Source organism: Tachypleus tridentatus, chromosome 4 (assembly GCF_004210375.1).
Source record: "Tachypleus tridentatus isolate NWPU-2018 chromosome 4, ASM421037v1, whole genome shotgun sequence".
NCBI classification, from domain to species: domain Eukaryota; kingdom Metazoa; phylum Arthropoda; class Merostomata; order Xiphosura; family Limulidae; genus Tachypleus; species Tachypleus tridentatus.
The window spans coordinates 3,812,748-3,834,408 of NC_134828.1; the positions used below are offsets into that span (position 1 = coordinate 3,812,748).

Here is a 21,661-nt window from a genome sequence, read left to right on the forward strand (position 1 = left end):
GTACAGTTCCAAATAGTAGTAAGGCTCTGAATAATAGTCTTCTTCTTCATGTGTCAAACCACGGCAGACATCGACGACCATGGCATGCCAGACTTCTCTGTTGTCAACCCTCCTTATCAACTCGATGTTCCTCATTGAGTTGTTGGTGACATAGTTATTGAGGCCGTCGATATATTTAGTTCTTTGACACCCTCTGCTTTTCCTCCCTTCTATTTTTCCACATAGCATCTGTTTCTCTATCCCATTCTTCCTACAGATGTGTCCTAGAAATTCCATTTGTCTCTTTCTTATAGTTTTCATGAGGGATCTTTTGTATCCTGCCAGTTCCATGACTTCCACATTTGTTTTTCTTTCAGTCCATGATATTTTTAGCATCCTTCTAAGGAACCACATTTCAGCAGCTTATAATCTCTTCTCTGTATCTTTGTTCAGTGTCCAGCTCTCACAGCCATATAAGAGAACAGACCACACATATGATTTCAAGGTGTTAATTTTAGTGACATTTGTTATGTTCCTGTTTGTGAATATGGACTTCATTTTATAGAAAGTATCCTTGGACCTTGCAATTCTTTTCTTTATTTCTGTGTCACTCTTTGCATTTGATGTTATAGTATATCCAAGATATTTGAAGCTTTCGACTTGTTTTATTCTCACGTCCTTGCCGGTTATGCTACATGTGGGTGTAATTGATTGTTTTGAGATAACCATGCACTCTGTTTTCTTTGCGTTTAACTGCAAGCCTTTTTCTTCACTCTCGTCTACTGTTGTTGTGAGGAGAGTCTGTAGATTTCATTCGGAGTCCGCAATGAGGACTGTGTCATCAGCGTAGCGCAAGTTGTTGATATTGCATCCACCTACTTTGACTCCCTGATGTTCATTGATGTTTCGTAGGATTATTTCGCTGTATAAGTTAAAAAGATCTGGTGAAAATACACATCCCTGCCTCACCCCTCTTTCAATTGGTCTATATTCACTCAATTCATTTTCAATTTTGATAGCTGCCATTTGCTGCCAGTAAAGGTTTTTAAGGATTCATAGATCTTTAGCATTGATGTTCAGGTCTGACAACATGTCAAATAGGTCACCATGTCTCACTTTGTCAAAGGCTTTAGAATAATCGATAAAACATAGGTATAAATCCTTTTGTACTTCCAGTGATCTTTCCATGATCATGTTTAGAGCGAAACTTGCATTTCTAGTGCCTTTATCGGTTATAAATCCAAACTGAGTATCAGAAATCTCTGGTCTTATCTTGTTCCTCATTCTAGACATGAGCACTCTTAAAAGAACCTTGGTAAGATGACTCATTAGACTAATTATCCTGTGCTGTTCACAGTCAGTTGTTCCGGCCTTTTTCAGCAATGCAATAAAGACTGATTTTTTAAAGTCTTCCGGTATTTCACCCGTGTCATAAATAGTGTTCAGTAGTTTTGTCACTTCCTGGATTCCCACTTCTTTTAGGGTTAATAAAAGTTCAATGGGTATGTCGTCTGGACCAGCTGCTTTGCCTTTATGTATCTTCTTCATTGCATGTTCCACTTCATCAGGCATAATTGGAAGGCCTTCTGTGTCTACTTCTATGAATAATAGTACAAAGTGGAAAATGGAGGGTTTTGTTTTCCTTCCATAATTCATGTGACCCGATCTTTGGTGGTTGACTTTTGAAAAGCAATAGAGTAAAAAATGTGAAAACACTTTTATAAACTGAATATTCACTGATTGTAAAATAAACATGCTGTAATGTTAATTTTATCAACCGTCTAATCAAACTGGCTAGTTATGGACTGGTAACCTGTCAGTTTTACCTTACATTTAATAGAAATGCTTCTACTTAGGGAAAAACCTATATGCTGCTTTACAACACAGCTCCTGACAGGTGCTATAATTTGATGTCTTAGCCTACACTTGCTTGATTGACAATGACTGACATGTGCCATACTTGCTTGCGTATTTACTAGGGAAGTAAAACGGCCAAGATTTCTCTCAAGTAAGTGATACCGGTAGGTTTCTCTGCCTTGTTGGCCAAAACTTAATAATTATCTAGGGTGGAAAATAAATAATAACACATGTACGATTATTCAGAACTCTGTAGTACAGTTGGAACACATAATTTGTAGTAAAATAAAATTATCTTATATAAACATAACTTTATAAAATGAATATTTATTCGTTTTAATTCAAGTACCTATATTTTACATGAATAATAAATCAGTGATGTCCAAAAACAATGAAAGCAACTTTTACCATTTTTCACATCATGGACAAAATATTTTACTCATAACAAATTAGTAGGTTCAGCCCCTGATTTAGTAAGAGTATGGTCCTTTGGTTGGTAGGAAAGTCTAAGTAAAGAAGATGTGATATTGCTTATTGAAAATCAGTCAACAGTATTGATCAGTTACTGTACAAATACTGCAATTCAAATATAAACATTCATAACTAAATCACTCTCACGTAAAATTCAAGATTAATATTGGGAAACCTTCCAGAACACCATTTTAATCTTCTACATTTCTTATAAGGTAAATATTGTTTATTTCACTTACAAAATTCTTCTTTAAAAGTATCATTCTATATATAGAGAGAAATACCTCAGGCTTCAGTAATTGTATAAATTTAAATTACTTTAAATCAAACAATTTTTTTAAGACCTACCCAAACAATCTATTTGGCCAAGAGTTTTATGGTACATTCCTTGATGCAGTTAATTGCATTTTGTTTTCCATGTGCATCATTACTTGTTTCTTTAAAATGTCTTAGAATATTTATGTGTATCAAAGAAAAATAAGTGTAACTTAAATGTACTTAAGGATAATTTTAATTATTGTAACTACTTTAGCTTCTCAAGAGAGAAGAAGGTGGACCTTCCAGTATTCTGTATGTTTATGCAACTTCCAAAATGTTAGGGTTAACCCAGGCAGCAGCTTGTGCTCGTGAAACAATTCTTAAAGAATTTGAAGATGTTATTGTTACTCCAGAATTTTTGGACTTAGAAGCAAGTCATCTCTGTGAGATTTTGAGTGCAGATGCAATAGCAACACGAAGGTATTTTCCTTTCATAAAGCTGTATCATGGACGTTAGAACTGAATAATGTTAAGACATTTAAAAGTAACCAGCGTAATGATAAAAGAACACAGTATTGTGTATAGCAGTTAGTGTAAAACCACAGTAAACAGAACAAACTGTCAGAAATCTGATATTAGATAAACTAGTTTTGACACATTTACACATTCTCTTCAGTCTCATGTTTTCTTCTGCTAGGAAAACAACTGGTTAACAAATGCCTCCATGACCCCAATTTTACAATTCTCTTAAGGACACAGGAAATTGTTAATTTGAAATTAGGCAGGCTTTTGATTAAGTAACCTTTGATAGCTCTTTTATTTTATATAGTTATCAGTTTTATACAAAATTATTGTTGTTTTCCAATCAACTTGAAGTCCAGAGTTTCTCATATTATGGAAAATGACACTGCTTTGGTTTCCATATTTCATGTCTTATTATTATTATTTTATGTTCAGAAACTCTCGTGTGTGCACTTCTTCCAGTTTCATGTGCATAACTTTTCTCACAGGATTGGTATAGTATAGTATAAATGGCTTGCTTTTATCATCAGATGTTTTTCTGTTTGAAGTTAGGTAATTTTTAAATAATCAGAAATCAACAAAAATTTCACACTAAATGGATATCTACATAACAATAAGAATCATTGAAAGCTGCATAGTCAAAGCTTGCCTAATTTAAACACTTTTCTCACAGGATTGGTATAGTATAGTATAAATGGCTTGCTTTTATCATCAGATGTTTTTCTGTTTGAAGTTAGGTAATTTTTAAATAATCAGAAATCAACAAAAATTTCACACTAAATGGATATCTACATAACAATAAGAATCATTGAAAGCTGCATAGTCAAAGCTTGCCTAATTTAAACACTTTTCTCACAGGATTGGTATAGTATTGTATAAATGGCTTGCTTTTATCATCAGATGTTTTTCTGTTTGAAGTTAGGTAATTTTTAAATAATCAGAAATCAACAAAAATTTCACACTAAATGGATATCTACATAACAATAAGAATCATTGAAAGCTGCATCGTCAAAGCTTGCCTAATTTAAACACTTCCTAACGTCACTTTAAACTCAACAACGTACTTACTTCTTGTGTTTTTAAGGGAATTTTAGTACCAGAAGTCACATATGCATTTGTTGACCAGTGATTTTCCTGTCAGAAGAAGATATGAAACTGAAGAGGATATGTAAATGTGTCGAAACTAGCTTCTTTAATATCAGACTACTGACAGTTTGTTCTGTTTCTCATTAGTAACTGACTTCTACATTTTAAGAGTTGTTGTGATTACATACTTTATAACTGTAATTTACAACAAATATTGGGAGTACACTGATAAATCATAGGTGACTATTAATTCAAAAACCAAGAACCAGCTATGAAAGCTTCTGACATGATGCCTAACCTCTTCTAACGTAATACAATTTTCTAGATTTGTACTGCCCTCTACATGCACAATTTTCACTCACCACTATCCTTGATGCTACCATCTACCATCACATAGTTTTTCATGATGTAACTGCACTGTAACCTGCAAATGAATATGCAATAACCCTGATTCATTCTGTACTCTAGAGCACTGTCATCACTTTCCAATTTGCCATTCTAGTGGCAGTTGTGCTAAATTTTGTCTCTGTACTTACAGTTTTCTTGTGCATATTTCCAGTTACTTCTAAATTATTTTGACAACTTTTAGTTTGTTGTTCTTTATTTCTGCTGACCTAGTATTTGTGGATAATATTTTCTTTTTCATTGCTACCAAATGTTACTGACATGCCTTCTGTTGTAGATCTGGCTGCAACTAATCTAGTATCACTTAATATTTCTATACCTTTGGGCTTCATGTTTTTTGCAGAGGAAGTTTCAAACGTGTTACATTGTGACTTTTAAACTATCTTGCAGCCTTCTATGTCTTTAAAACTTCAGCTGAATATCCCTTGTCTGGTTCTGATGAAGAGGATGTGGACAGCTTTCACTCATCTCTGACCTTTGCTGTGCTGTCCTATGCTACCTCTGTGGATTTCCTTTGTCTTCATTCAATTGTTTTTAACACGATTTCTCAGGTATGTACCCTGTTATCTCTTTTCCATTCGCCTCTTTCAAGACTACCCACTATTCCCCTGAAGGGATTTTGGCAGATACATGTACCATTCTCTTTTCCATGTTAATGTACTTATCTTCCTTAGTAAATGCAATATGTTTATTGCTCCCCACATATTTTTCCTGTGTTGTTGCAATCTCCTTTGTGGATGGTCTCTTGTCTCACATGTATCTATCTTCCTTCTATTTGAAAGACCTCCATCCAGCTTTTTTTTTTTATAACTGTTTTTGGGAATCTTCCAGATCCTTTGGTTGGAAGCTGCACATCAGTATTCTTCCCAAACCTCTCCTATTGCTATTCCTGTGTCTTACTACCCTGTATCCTCTCCACTATCAGTGTCACCTTCCGTGGTTTCTGTAGTGAGTAGCACAATTGCTAATCATTGTGTTTTCCGATGCCAGTTTCACAGGTGACTATCTTGTGGGTTCTACCACTGCCTCCTTCATCTTTTTGACCCATTTTCCACCCTGTCCTCGGGATCCCATTTTGTGTCAGCATCTGTCAGAAGGTGTTCATGATATTTTGCATGAGGAGGCTATTAAACATGTGGTTTTCAAGAAAACCAAGAATTGGCATCTTGTCATTGATTTCTCAAATTTCAACTGTTTCATCATCCTCTCACCATGGAATTTTCTTTCACTCTTTACTTGGTTGTTTCTTCCAGGTCTTTGGATGACAAGGGTCAATATCTCTGATGCTTACCTTCATATCTCCATTGCTCCTGCATCAAGATGTTATCTTTGATTTGTTCTTGGAGGTTTAATATTTTAATTCTGTGCTCTACCGTTCAGTCTGGCATTGGTGCTATATATCTTCTGTTGTGTAATTAGAACCTTTACCCACCATTTTCACATTCAAGTTTTGAAGTTCCATTATTATATAGATGACTGGTTCATTTTTAGATCAGTCCCAACAGACCTCTTACTAACATACCCAATGGGAGGCAGCTTGTGTAGGAAGGAAGTCTTGTCAAGCTGAAGAAGTTTTATCTCACCCCCTTATAATATCTTATCCATTTTGGAGTAATTTTCAACACTTACCTCAGCAGGCTCACATTCTACATTTCAACTAAAGTGGTTAGAGATCTTGATTTCTAAAGCCAAATTCTTTCCTTCTCTACCTTTTGAGGGTCTAGTCTTTCATAGAAGCCCTCATATGCTGGAGTTATGCGTACATATTATCTTCAGTGGATGTTACACAATCAATGGAATCTCAGTTGGGATCCTTTTAACTCTACCATCTTTGTCTGGTAGCTTGACAGGGACAATATGTTCCTCTACCTCCTTTGTTCTAATTTATACACTTTTTGAAGATGTTTTTCTTAGAGAGTGAGGGGAATATCTGGTTTCTTGGGATATCTCTGGTCATTGGACATAAATTTTTTGGAACTTCTTGCAGTTCTTCAGGACTTAAATCATTTCCTGCCTTTAGTAAGAGGCCATTGGTTATGATCCATTCTGGTAATTCAACTGTTATCTTTTACATCAATTGACAAGGTAGCATTTATTCCCATTTGCTTTGCTTGTGAACATTGTACCTCTTTCTCTGGGCTCAGTCTCAACATTTTATTATTATTATTAGATCCTAACTTCTCTAAATCTGGCAGTGGATCAGTTATCTCATCCCAACAAAGATTCTACTTACAGTGTGGTCTCTTGCTTCTCAACTATTTCGGTGGTTATTTTACCTGTTTGGTGCTTCTCTTTTGCTAAACTGGACTCTCTCTGTGAGTAGCCTCCCTTCTTTCTTTCTTTATCCACATTTCTTCTTTAAGATTTTCCCAGAGGAAATGATGCATTTTCCAGAGTTGGTCTTTGCACCATGGTTTCTAGTCTTCTTAGTGTTTCTCATCTTTCTAATTTCTTTACTTGGTACTATCACAATGATTTACCAGTTCCTACCATTGCTGGCTATAAGGTAGCCATGTGTGATACTTTTTATCCTGTTTCACTCATTTCATCTGATTCATTTGTACAGTCCAATTCCCCTACCTTATTGGAATCTTACTGTGGTCCTTCTTGCATTTGAACCAACTCTCCCTTAAGGCATATTTCTTCTCCTTCATATGTCATCTGTTCGTTACTCCCCACTTCTGTCATCATCATTGTTGCTCCCACTTCTGTCATCTTCATCATTGCTTCTCACTTTTCATCTTCATCGTTGCTCCCCACTTGTCATCTGTTTATTGCTCCCCACTTCTGTCATCTGTTTGTTGCTCCCCACTTCTGTCATCTTCATTGTTGCTCCCTCTTCTGTCATCTTCATCGTTGCTCCCCACTTGTCATCTGTTTATTGCTCCCCACTTCTGTCATCTGTTTATTGCTCCCCACTTCTGTCATCTTCATCGTTGCTCCCCACTTCTGTCATCTGTTTAGCAGGCTAGCATGTGTTCCACAACTCACACATTTATGGCTAAATACCTGTATTATTTGACCAGCTCCTTATCTGGGTGTTGATTGCTACCCGTTTCTATTTTTGATACATAATTTTGACTGTGAAAGGGTAAGTTACTTTTATTGTAGTCTTTTCTCCTTTTGTGAATCAAGTTCTGTGTTGAATATTGCCTGTCCAGGTGTGCTTAAGTATAAATTTGGACCTTATAGCTCTACAGGTCTGTAACACTCATTGGAGAAATGGTATTGTGAAACTCAAAGTTTCCAATGTCTGGGTAATTAAACAGTGTTCATACACTTCTTATGAAAGCCATAAATTATTTTAAGAAGAGCATTTAGCTGATGTAAAGATGTAAAAGACAGAAAATTTAACACTTGAATACCCCTATATAATAGAGATATTTTATGTGCCTACTTGTACAACATTTGATATGATTTTATAACCACACAATTTACAAATATAGATTCTGACAACCAAGTAATGATACTAAACGAAATAAACAAATAAAACTTCCCATTTGTAATTAAAAATGTAACTATCTAGCTCATTACAATATTAATTCTTTCTAGCTATATAAACAAATACTGGCATATTTATTACGCTTTAAACCATTTGTTTCTCCAAAATTCTGTAAATAGACATAAGACAGAAAATTGTAAAGAATACAGTTGTAAAAACTTAAAATGTTGATACCAGTGATCTAGTAATATTGTATATAGATTGGTATTAATTACAATTTGAGATGAACAAATTATAAGAAAGGTACACTAGTGTAAGAAGATATTTGATGGTTTTTTTTATATATGGTTTTTACACATATAATTTTCTCTACAAGTGGTTTTTTTTTGTCATCACGGAGACTGGTTTTTATATATATAATTTTCTCTACAAGTGGGTTTTTTGTCATCACGGAGACTGGTTTTTATATATATAATTTTCTCTACAAGTGGGTTTTTTGTCATCACGGAGACTGGTTTTTATATATATAATTTTCTCTACAAGTGGGTTTTTTGTCATCACGGAGACTGGTTTTTCTTACAGCAGTGGGAGAGATTTGCTGAATAACAGGAGATTTGAACTAATTTCTGTTACTGAGTAATTCTGAATTTCTTTGAATTTGTGAGAATAAAGTAGTTTACATGTAACTTTGTTACATCAGTAAAACAAACCCAGAGTATATATTTGCTTTTTCACAATGGATGGTTGCTTTTACTACATCAATGATAGCTTCTGTCTGACTGACCTGGCCAAGGTCACCTACAAGATGTCTGACTGACCTGGCCAAGGTCACCTACAAGACAGTTTAAAACTTGTATTATTTACTTCCAAGGTAGCATCAGGCTTATCACATATATATGGAATGTTATGCAGTCATTCTACTTGCGTGGATTGTACTGAGTTTTGCATTATGTGAATGATTTGCTGAAATCATGTTTTAACTGATTTGTAGTGAAATTGTGATGGCACTTCAGATCTTTACTATTTTTTAATTAAATTTTAAAAAACATAAGTTACATTTTACTACTTTATAATGTATAATCACGTTTCTACTGATACATTTTTTGACTGAGAAATAAACCACTATAATTGTGTTACTAAACATTTGAAACAAAGAAAAACAACTTTTAAAAGGAAGTTGTCCATAATTTTCTAAAACAGCTACATTAACACTGACTGGTATATAATTGGTTCAAGTAATAATGTATCTGCACATATGATACTTTATGAAGGAAATATTTACTATTCTGAGTGTATGATATTTTCTGATATAACTTTTTTTAAATTATTAATACAGGTTTGATGTTCAAATTGTTTCACATATTGTATGTCAGAGTTTGGCCATATATGTATATGTATATATACTAGCATTTAACCAATCAAAAATCATGGGGCAAGTAGTACCACCCTCACTCAATAGTATACCCTAATCTCATATTTCATAGCTAATTGAAACAGATACATCTTATGAAATGAACCTTGATCAACAAAGAGGTTATCAAGGTAGTTGAGTGTTAGTAAATGAACTAGTGTCATATTCATAGAATAATTGTCAGTGAGGTTAACAAGTGTTAATACACAACACTGTGTTCCATCAATGGCTTTTATGTGATTTTGCTTGGCAACAAAAGTATAACTTAATATTGTTGTTGATCTGTGTACTGCAAATATAAATTAAAATGTGTAAACTGGAAACATTTTTGTTGATTTATTGATTTAGAGTCTCTGTTGATAAAGAGATTTGTTTTTATGATATTTTGTATTATTATTTGATATAACAGAAAATAACTTGATTCAGAAACAGTTTAAGTTTACAACAGAATCAATATTTTTACTATAATGATAAATGTTATACACTTGGTTCTAGGCTAGGTAACCCCACACTGTGTCTTTATTTTCAGGTTATTAAACAAACACCCACTACTTATATAGTACACACACCCCATGCCCCCCCTGAAACCCCTCTCACTAAAATTGGTATGGGCAGACAGTAATCAAATTGTTCTATCTGGATAAATGCGTTTTGGCTATTATGACTGTACTATTTGGAGATATCAGGTGTGATGTGATGTGACATATACTGCATTTTGTTTAGCTTAGAGTTTGAGGAGGACAGTAATTTATTTAATAGTTTCTGTATTTTTCCATAATCAACTACCAGTCACTGCAATCATATTATTTCCTAATGGACTTTTTTCTGATTTTTTTATAATATTCAGAGAAACAAATTTTGTAAACAAGTTTATTTATTGTGTTATAATTACACGACTTCCTGTACTTTTTGGTGGCATATTTTTTGTGAGAGTTATAATATGAGTTTTACTGTTTGTTTTTAAACTTCTGTTATTTCTTTTATATACTATGACCTATCAGTCTAACATGCATCTTAAAACTGTCTCATTTATTTATAGTTTTGTTTCTCATAATACCTCACTCTTCTGCAGACAGTTTATTTTGAATAATTTCAGAACTTTTTAGAACAAGACATAAATTTGGGGGTCCTTACTTCACATTGTATGGGTTGATGGTATTAACTTGTTGCCGTCCTTTTGTAATAACATTTCTAGATTATGGACAGCTAGTGTTGATAGCCCTTGTGTATCTTTGTATTTGAAACAAACAAACAAAGAGTATTGGTCATTTGTTTTCCTAAGAATTATGCCCGCATGGTATTGTTATTTTGCCTCATTTATATGACTTTTTTATGACAGTTCCATATATCATATATGCAGAAATAAGGTTTTTGAAAAGCTGGTTTTATATTTATTATGTCAGAATGTATGCCTCATTGCTGGATGGGTTTTTATGCTGTTCTTTAAATTGATTTCCTTTAGTATTTGTGTTTGTAGTGTTAGCACTGATTTATTTGCATGGCAGTATAGCTCAAGCAGTTAGTACAGTTAGACACCTTTATTTTGTTTGTACTCTAGTTAACTTTCACAAAATTAAAAATTGACAGACTTCTTCTGTGAAACTTCTATTAAATTATATAAAATTAGACGAGCTTTTATTGTGGGAAAAACCTGGAGATTGTCTACAAGATTTTCTTGAGAAATATGCGAGGAATCTGTGTTTATTTTAAATTACTTTAGTATTCAAAGAAATGTTAATATTAATACTGTTTGCTTGTAGATAAACCTTCTGTCATTTAGAGTTGTCATGTAAATATGTTTTGTTTTCAATTTCTTTTAAATCTGTGTTGTATTTTCATATAAATGTATTCGGTATACACTAAGTTGTTAAAATTATTATATATAGTTTTATGTGTAAAATACAAAAATTGACAGTGATTGAAATGTTTTTATCTAATTTTACTTTATTAATGTTTTGTTTCAAAGGAAGGACAGTAAAATTCCACTGTATTATTGTAGAAAACCTGTATATATATATATTCATGTTATAAACTTCACTGTTGTTACAGTTTCCTGTCATCTGACTTGTTCATTCCTTTTCTCTACTCTTTTCCTCCACTAGTGAGATTGTCATATATTTAACTGCATTAAAGTGGCTAGATCACGACTTTTTAAACAGAGAAGAGTACATGCTTGAAGTCATGAAATGTGTACGGTTTCCTACAATGACACTGGAAGAAGTCCTTGCTTGTTTCCATCCTCCTATTTTGCCTCGCATCACACAGATGCCTGCTCTTAGAGATTTGCTATTAAAAGCAACCTGGTAAGTGGGGAAAATATTAAGTTTGTATGCAAGGCCTGTATATAAAATTTGAGTGGATGTAGTTATTAAAATGATCACTATGGATTTAAAATCTGTATAGCTTCAACTTTATGCTAGAAATCTATCAAATTACTGTGTAGTGTTGAAGTGTTGCTGCTAAAACTTATAAGCTACTGAAAATAATTTTGCTAGTACAAATTTCAGGATGCAGACTCTCATTGGCTAGTATTAATACATCAATGATACATGAGTATATTCAGTCATTTAAATTGAAGGATTTTTTGTACAGAAAGTGACTATAATTCTGTTACTTTAACTCAGCCACCAAGGTGAATAATTTTTCTCTACTGTTTCATCACAATAGAATCAGTAATAAATGCACTTAAGTTACCCCCTGGATTACCATAGTTGTATCCAGAGCTTTAAATGATTCTATTTGTAATTAAAATTCCACATAGGTTCATTCAGCTACTTAAGAATCCAATTCATAAGAGGAATTATTTTTCTCTGTTGCTGTTGTTACAATACAAGCTATGAAATTAACTTCAAAATCACTATTATAACTATTGGTTATTACAGTTGTATCTAGAGCTTTAAATAATTGTCTCCTTTTTGTGAATGTCCAAGCAAACAAGTCCAATTTGCTTAAGAACACTCCTTGGCAAAAATAAATAAAAAATCACACAGTCTACCTTCAGTTTTATTACTTTTACATTCACTGCCTCACTTAAATCTCTGTATCTGCATGTATTTTCAATACCTGACACAAATGTCTAGGACTTAGCTCTCTAATAGCAACAGTATTACACATGACAAGAAACACTTTGAGAAAGACAGTGTCAACAGTATTACAAAAGCATAATACAACAATTAAACTACATACACAATGTATAATTTATATCAAGTTATATAAGGAAACGTATCAAAACTATTACCTTTAAAATAATTAACTTTTAACACTGTTGTTAATAAAACTAAATGATCATTACATTTTAAATCACTAAATAAACAATAACTTTTAAACTAAACAGTAATGTATATCCAACAATAATCCCCACTTAAGAAAAATATTTATAATATTTTCTTATGCTACATACAAAGACTGTTCTTAGGTTGATATAGTCTGTATATGCAGTTTCTTTGTTGGTTTCTCTTTACACAGGGCATCTGGAAGTACTTCACCTTGACAGGATCCCTGTCTGAGGTATGTCTTGTCTGGTCTATCTGTTTACTGGCACAGTAGATCTTGTATCTCTTTCTTTTCCTAGCCAATCAGTTTGTCGCTGATGATGTCTGATCTTTATACAGTGGTCTTACGCCTAGTAGGTCTTTATTTTCTGTGACAAAATCCGTGCCTTCTGATTTTGCATCTATAACAGCTACAGCTACCGTATCCATATGTGTCTCAATAACTTTACCATTAAGTCTTCATCCATCTAAAAGTATCTCTTCAACAGGTCAGTGTGCTAACGTTTCATCTACTTTCACTTTATATTCCATTCTTTTGACCACTTCCTGCACCTCAAAAGGTTCTTTCCACCACAGGCTGAATTTGTTGTTGTCTATTGGTAACAGAACCATGACCTTGTGTCCAACCTAGAAACGTTGATTCTTAGCTTTATTTTGATATGAGTGCTTTTGAGGTGTATAACTTTCGCAGTAGAAATGTCTTGACAGATTTGGTACAATAGTCCTTTCTGTTCCTCTGTTCTGAATGTCCCTTGTTGTGCTTGACTTTACTTCAGGAATGTCCTAAAGTTTCTGCACTGAAGGGTTTGTTGTGCTTGACTTTACTTCAAGAACTGTCCTAAAGTTTCTGCACTGAAGGGTTTGTTGTGCTTGACTTTACTTCAGGAACTGTCCTAAAGTTTCTGCACTGAAGGGTTTGTTGTGCTTGACTTTACTTCAGGAACTGTCCTAAAGTTTCTGCACTGAAGGGTTTGTTGTGCTTGACTTTACTTCAGGAACTGTCCTAAAGTTTCTGCACTGAAGGGTTTGTTGTGCTTGACTTTACTTCAAGAACTGTCCTAAAGTTTCTGCACTGAAGGGTTTGTTGTGCTTGACTTTATCTCAGGAATTGTCCTAAAGTTTCTGCACTGAAGGGTTTGTTGTGCTTGACTTTACTTCAGGAACTGTCCTAAAGTTTCTGCACTGAAGGGTTTGTTGTGCTTGACTTTATCTCGGGAATTGTCCTAAAGTTTCTGCACTGAAGGGTTTGTTGTGCTTGACTTTACTTCAGGAACTGTCCTAAAGTTTCTGCACTGAAGGGTTTGTTGTGCTTGACTTTACTTCAAGAACTGTCCTAAAGTTTCTGCACTGAAGGGTTTGTTGTGCTTGACTTTATCTCAGGAATTGTCCTAAAGTTTCTGCACTAAAGGGTTTGTTGTGCTTGACTTTACTTCAGGAACTGCCCTAAAGTTTCTGCACTGAAGGGTTTGTTGTGCTTGACTTTATCTCGGGAATTGTCCTAAAGTTTCTGCACTGAAGGGTTTGTTGTGCTTGACTTTATCTCGGGAACTGTCCTAAAGTTTCTGCACTGAAGGGTTTGTTGTGCTTGACTTTATCTCGGGAATTGTCCTAAAGTTTCTGCACTGAAGGGTTTGTTGTGCTTGACTTTATCTCGGGAACTGTCCTAAAGTTTCTGCACTGAAGGGTTTGTTGTGCTTGACTTTATCTCGGGAATTGTCCTAAAGTTTCTGCACTGAAGGGTTTGTTGTGCTTGACTTTACTTCAGGAACTGTCCTAAAGTTTCTGCACTGAAGGGTTTGTTGTGCTTGACTTTACTTCAGGAACTGTCCTAAAGTTTCTGCACTGAAGGGTTTGTTGTGCTTGACTTTACTTCAAGAACTGTCCTAAAGTTTCTGCACTGAAGGGTTTGTTGTGCTTGACTTTACTTCAGGAACTGTCCTAAAGTTTCTGCACTGAAGGGTTTGTTGTGCTTGACTTTACTTCAAGAACTGTCCTAAAGTTTCTGCACTGAAGGGTTTGTTGTGCTTGACTTTATCTCAGGAATTGTCCTAAAGTTTCTGCACTGAAGGGTTTGTTGTGCTTTACTTTATCTCGGGAATTGTCCTAAAGTTTCTGCACTGAAGGGTTTGTTGTACTAGACTTTATCTTGGGAATTGTCCTAAAGTTTCTGCACTGAAGGGTTTGTTGTGCTTGACTTTATCTCGGGAATTGTCCTAAAGTTTCTGCACTGAAGGGTTTGTTGTACTAGACTTTATCTCGGGAATTGTCCTAAAGTTTCTGCACTGAAGGGTTTGTTGTACTAGACTTTATCTTGGGAGTTGTCCTAAGGTTTCTGCACTGAAGGGTTTGTTGTGCTTGACTTTATCTCGGGAATTGTCCTAAAGTTTCTGCTTTTCATAGACCTAATCTCAGATTGTCACCTCTTGAGACTAGCAGAAGTTTCATGTTGTGGTTACCTTTTCCACAGTTTTAGTGATGATACTTAAACAGCTATGGTTCCCCCAAACTTTTTCTACCTAGTATATTTCTGATCACTAAATAATAAATGTAGTATATTTCTGATCACTAAATAATAAATGTAGTATATTTCTGATCACTAAATAATAAATGTAGTATATTTCTGATCACTAAATAATAAATGTAGTATATTTCTGATCACTATGTAATAAATGTAGTATATTTCTGATCACTAAATAATAAATGTAGTATATTTCTGATCACTAAATAATAAATGTAGTATATTTCTCATCACAAAATAATATATGTAGTATATTTCTGATCACTAAGTAATAAATGTAGTATATTCCTGATCACTAAATAATAAATGTAGTATATTTCTGATCACTAAATAATAAATGTAGTATATTTCTGATCACTAAATAATAAATGTAGTATATTTCTCATCACTAAATAATAAATGTAGTATATTTCTGATCACTAAGTAATAAATGTAGTATATTCCTGATCACTAAATAATAAATGTAGTATATTTCTGATCACTAAATAATAAATGTAGTATATTTCTGATCACTAAATAATAAATGTAGTATATTTCTCATCACTAAATAATAAATGTAGTATATTTCTGATCACTAAATAATAAATGTAGTATATTTCTGATCACTAAATAATAAATGTAGTATATTTCTGATCACTAAATAATAAATGTAGTATATTCCTGATCACAAAATAATAAATGTAGTATATTCCTGATCACAAAATAATAAATGTAGTATATTTCTGATAACTAAATAATAAATGTAGTATATTTCTGATAACTAAATAATAAATGTAGTATATTTCTGATCACAAAATAATAAATGTAGTATATTTCTCATCACTAAATAATAAATGTAGTATATTCCTGATCACTAAATAATAAATGTAGTATATTTCTGATCACTAAATAATAAATGTAGTATATTTCTGATCACTAAGTAATAAATGTAGTATATTTCTCATCACTAAATAATAAATGTAGTATATTTCTCATCACTAAATAATAAATGTAGTATATTTCTGATCACTAAATAATAAATATAGTATATTTCTCATCACTAAATAATAAATGTAGTATATTTCTGATCACTAAATAATAAATGTAGTATATTTCTCATCACTAAATAATGAATGTAGTATATTTCTCATCACTAAATAATAAATGTAGTATATTCCTGATCACTAAATAATAAATGTAGTATATTTTTGATCACTAAATAATAAATATAGTATATTCCTGATCACTAAATAATAAATGTAGTATATTTCTGATCACTAAATAATAAATGTAGTATATTTCTGATCACTAAATAATAAATGTAGTATATTTCTGATCACTAAATAATAAATGTAGTATATTTCTGATCACTAAGTAATAAATGTAGTATATTTCTGATCACTAAATAATAAATGTAGTATATTTCTGATCACTAAATAATAAATGTAGTATATTTCTCATCACTAAATAATAAATGTAGTATATTTCTCATCACTAAATAATAAATTAATGCCTTTACATAAATGGCTTCAGGTCTCTCAAATAATACAGAGTATTTACTTTAATTTTTGTTGTGGGAAACATTTTCACTGTCCCATCAATTAGTTTACACAGATTTACCTTGCCCATCATCAAAATATTAGACTATTTCTCACTGCTGATCTCAGTGTTTCATAGAACCTTTACTTTTTTCTCCTTGACATATTTCTGCTGTTGCTTATTGGTGATGGACTTTCATTCCTTTGCCATAGGTGTGCCACAGACTAAAATACAGTTTGTTCAATGTGTGGTTTGACTTATCTAAGTGTCTAGTGAAATTCTTCCTCAGTAGGTTTGCAGCATTTCACGAAGGCCATTTTTAACTTGTCATGTAATACATGGCACTTTATATTTAATGGTGTTTTTCCTGTGAGAATGGAGCTGGGGAATACTGTCCAGTCATCTTTGTTCAGGTTCTGCATCTTTTTGTTCATCGTCTTAGGGAATTTTGAGTCTGCTGACCTTGACTCCATTATCATTCTTGGGCCCTTATTTCTGTTGGATGAATTTGGGAATCTTAGTTATGCTATTGTTCTCTCTATTTGCCATCTCTCTTTTATCATTTTTTGTCTTCTCCTTTTCTTCTGTTACATTTCTTTCTCCCTTGTTCTCTTTACTGTTTAACAAACTCTACTATATCACTATATCGAGTTGCTCACCTCTCTATCTATTTATTAAAGTCAATCGACGTGATTATATAACATGAATGTAATCTGTGCACTAGTTTCATCACCAATACGATTGTGCATATATAGGCCTACTTCTGATGTTATTTATGTATCCATTTACCATTTGCTACCACTGAATAGTCCTGACTAGCTTGTCACTGCCAGGTTTTTATAGGGGCTGCAATTATGTACAGTGGGTACTTGTGGCTTGTTGGCAGTATATATCAGTATTAAACAGACAGCACACGATACTTTTGTTTAAATATCATATATTCAAAATAAGTCAAATATATTTATAAAAGACATTCCTTACTGTATAGTTTTAAATAATACACTTTTCTGTCAGAAGTCCATACAGGTTGATTGAGTTACTTTATAACCTAATTAACAAGATGAACTATTCTTCTCTATATCTGTTGTTACAATATGAATTGTGATTCTTTATAAAACATCTCATATGGATATACTGGCAGTTACACGGTCAAACTTCACTTATACTTTCAGTGACTTACTCTCTGTATGTGTACATTTTACAAGACAGGAGAATCTAGAATTATCTACCAATAAAAATATGGAACATTACAAGAAAGACTCAAAGCTTTGAGTAAAATTGTGCAACGATATTAAAAATGTTTAATATAATTATTAAACTGCACATGACTCAAACCAAGTTAGGTAATGAAACTGTTGTAATAGTTACTTTTAAAATATTTCATTCTTGTTATAAAAACTAAATAATCATTAAATAATAAATCACAAAATAAATTAAATAGTAACTACTAAACTAAGCTGTCTTGGTTATCACATATATATTAATGTTTAATACAAGAAATTGTTACTTATTGCACACTTACAGCTCATTTTGGAGATAAGTGTTGTTGCTAGATGGAAAAACTAACTAGGGATAATTTGCTAATGCTTTCAAAAGCTAAGGTTGAAATCTGCATTTAAAGATTTAACCCAAATTAAAATTAGAAACAGTAATGGCTCAGGCTGAATTTACCATGTGACTTCAACAAGATTCAGCAAGTTCAAAGTTAGAACTTATAACTTTTTTGTAAATATGAAAAATACCATTAACAACATGTCATAATTAAATAAGAAACAAAGGTTTTACAAGTCAACAGAATATTTTTACTTGATCAATACTGCTTTCAGTTAATGCAACTAAAGTTAGAATTTAAAATGGATTATTATATCAACTTATATTTTACAAACATTTAGTGCATACTATTGATAAAACTAAATGAAAAGTTGGTAAATTAAAACCATATTTTTAGGCTTTTGCATTTGAAATTAGTATTTATTTGTTAAGAAAAAGATTTGGGTTATGTTGTTTAATAGCTAAATATGAAAGTCGAGTTATAATTAGATAGTTGCATACATTTTTCTTCTACATACTTTAGGAATGCTGTGAAAGATATATATGTCATGTTAAATGTTTTTTACACTTTTCAGTTATAGTTTAGAGGTCAGTGACCGAAGGTAAGATAGATTAAGGTGTGATCAAAGATATGTCAAAATTAACAGAGCCCTGTTTCTTTAACATTAATATTAAAAAGTTCATGAATTGTATATGAGTAATAATCATTTGTATGATTCTTACATAAGTGAAAGTTTCATTGTTTGTCCAGTGCTACCCAAGGAACAAATGTTGATTCTTTTTAATGTAGCTAAGCTCTTAGCCAGCTATTAGTCACTGTTCTAAACAACAATACTTTCATCACTAATTGGAGAAGATCTCTAAAAGAAATTCCAGCCATAGATTACAGAACATTTTACACAAACTAAAAACCATTTAACTTTACCTGGTTCTGTTCACTAATTTTGTTGTTGTGGTAGTAAATACTTTTCACATACATTCTTCATGTATTAAAGTGACTGAAACACTGTTAGTAGATTAGTACCAAATAGCATTGCCTATTAAAAGAATGTCTGCCTGAAATATTGTTTTAAAATAGATTTTCTTTTTTTCAGTTATTTAGCAGCAAAGTCAACAAAACAGAATAAACATTTTGAAGAATATTCATCTAAACCTCGATTATTTCTTGCAAAAAGAAAACATGGGTTAAAATGGGTACGTTGTTTGAATATTTGTTTCTTTTAATAATAATATTTTAATGAAAATTTAAAATGTTTAAATAAATTCACTGATTTAAACAGCTGTCGTGTACAGGAAATAAAGTAATTATGGCTTATCTGATGAATATTAAGATGATCAAAAATCAGTGTTGTTAGAGCTATAGATTTACATAATTAGATAATCAAGGAGTAAGGGGTCAAAGTATGCTGAAGTTTAATACCTACAGTTTAGTAGTCATGTTATAGAGATACCATAATAGTATGTTTTGTAAGTTACATCATGTGCACATAGTCAGTGTTATACTTTGTGATATTCCCAACTGTTCTTTTCAGTTTTTAACTCTAGTCGTGGCTCAGCTTCATTCAGATAATTTTATTCTGGTTTTCTACTTCAGTTTTGATATTTTCATTCTATTCGCTTTCTACATTTTTTATTTTGAATTGAAAAACTAGTTTTAAAATCAAAGTGCTGAATTCGAGATGTTACATATGTAATAATTAGTCACATAAACATATGTAATAATTAGTCACATAAACATATGTAATAATTAGTCACATAAACATATGTAATAACTAGTCACATAAACATATGTAATAATTAGTCACATAAACATATGTAATAACTGTCACATAAACATATGTAATAATTAGTCACATAAACATATGTAATAACTAGTCACATAAACATATGTAATAACTAGTCACATAAACATATGTAATAACTAGTCACATAAACATATGTAATAACTAGTCACATAAACATATGTAATAATTAGTCACATAAACATATGTAATAACTAGTCACATAAACATATGTAATAACTAGTCACATAAACATATGTAATAACTAGTCACATAAACATATGTAATAACTAGTCACATAAACATATGTAATAATTAGTCACATAAACATATGTAATAATTAGTCACATAAACACATGTAATAACTAGTCACATAAACATATGTAATAATTAGTCACATAAAATCTTCTTGGTAAACAGTCACTTTCTGTGTGTGAATGACAAATACTAGGTTCCAACTACCCTTTAATTGTAGTTATTTTTCTGAAGGTTTTATTGTGTTGTCCTTCTTTTAAAGACATTATAAAGAATATGTGGATAATTTTTAACATGTTATTTATTTCCCCGTTTAAGAAATTTGCTGTCCTTTGTTCATGTTAGAATCACTTTTAATTTGAATATCTTTGTATGATACATTTTCTATACATTATAAACATAAGCTGGCATAATTTTATTTAATTAGTTTATAATTAATAATAAATTTCACCCGTGTCTTTACTATTATATGTACACCTCATTTTTCTCTCCCCATATTTTTCTGTCTTTCATAGAATGAAGTCTAGTTTTGTAATACCTGTGTAAGTTTTATATGTAGAACACATGTAAATGGACAACATACAAGATATGTTGTTTTATATACACAAGTTGTTTCAGAGTTAGAGGTTATAGATGTGTCCAGATAACGAGAGAAAATGGACTTGCAGTTTGTCCTCTGAGATCAATGTTAGGTTTCCATGTGACAGCCCTCCACCAACACACGCCCTCCTAGTGCAGCTGACTCCATATGTACTGGGAGTGCTCATCACTTCTTGATCTGGCATTCCAATGTGCAGTTGTGCTTGACTTTCACACGGTGTTTTGTATTATGTACAGTTTTCACTAAATGATACTGACAACCTTAGTTTATAGTCATTTCTTTATTTTTTGTCCTCTCACTATTGACACTAGGTTTTAGGATTGTCTCTTAATTCTTCTGCTTCTCCCTCTCTATCCGCACACCCTGATTCTTTTCTTTTTTTTTCAGCATTTCTCTCAGGTGGCTTGAGGTTTTTTTTAAGAAGAATGCTACAGAACAAGTGTTCACCCTTCTCCAGGTAGAACAAGTGTTCACACTTCTCCAGGTAGAACAAATGTTCACCCTTCTCCAAGTAGAACAAGTGTCACCCTTCTCCAGGTAGAACAAGTGTTCACCCTTCTCCACGTTTTTATTCTCAGCTGTTTGTTATTCCCCAAAAGACCCGAGATTAGGTTATCCTGTTATTGTACTTTCCAATTCAACTGCTTGATTGACCTCCATGCACAGTACTTCCTCATAACACTTGAAATTAACTTCATTCTTAATCTTGCCATTATTTGGGTGGTCACTCCATC

General features: G+C 32.4%; 1 protein-coding gene across 1 annotated transcript in view; it reads left to right on the plus strand.

Annotated features, from left to right (window-relative positions):
- The window catches only part of LOC143248462 (kelch-like protein 38), an 81,558-nt gene that overhangs the window by 24,622 nt on the left and 35,275 nt on the right, over positions 1-21,661 (plus strand). The window contains exons 5-7 of the mRNA XM_076496843.1: positions 2,840-3,045; positions 11,534-11,734; positions 19,385-19,484. Coding sequence (XP_076352958.1) covers positions 2,840-3,045; positions 11,534-11,734; positions 19,385-19,484 — 507 coding nt within the window. The remainder of the gene's footprint in view (positions 1-2,839; positions 3,046-11,533; positions 11,735-19,384; positions 19,485-21,661) is intronic.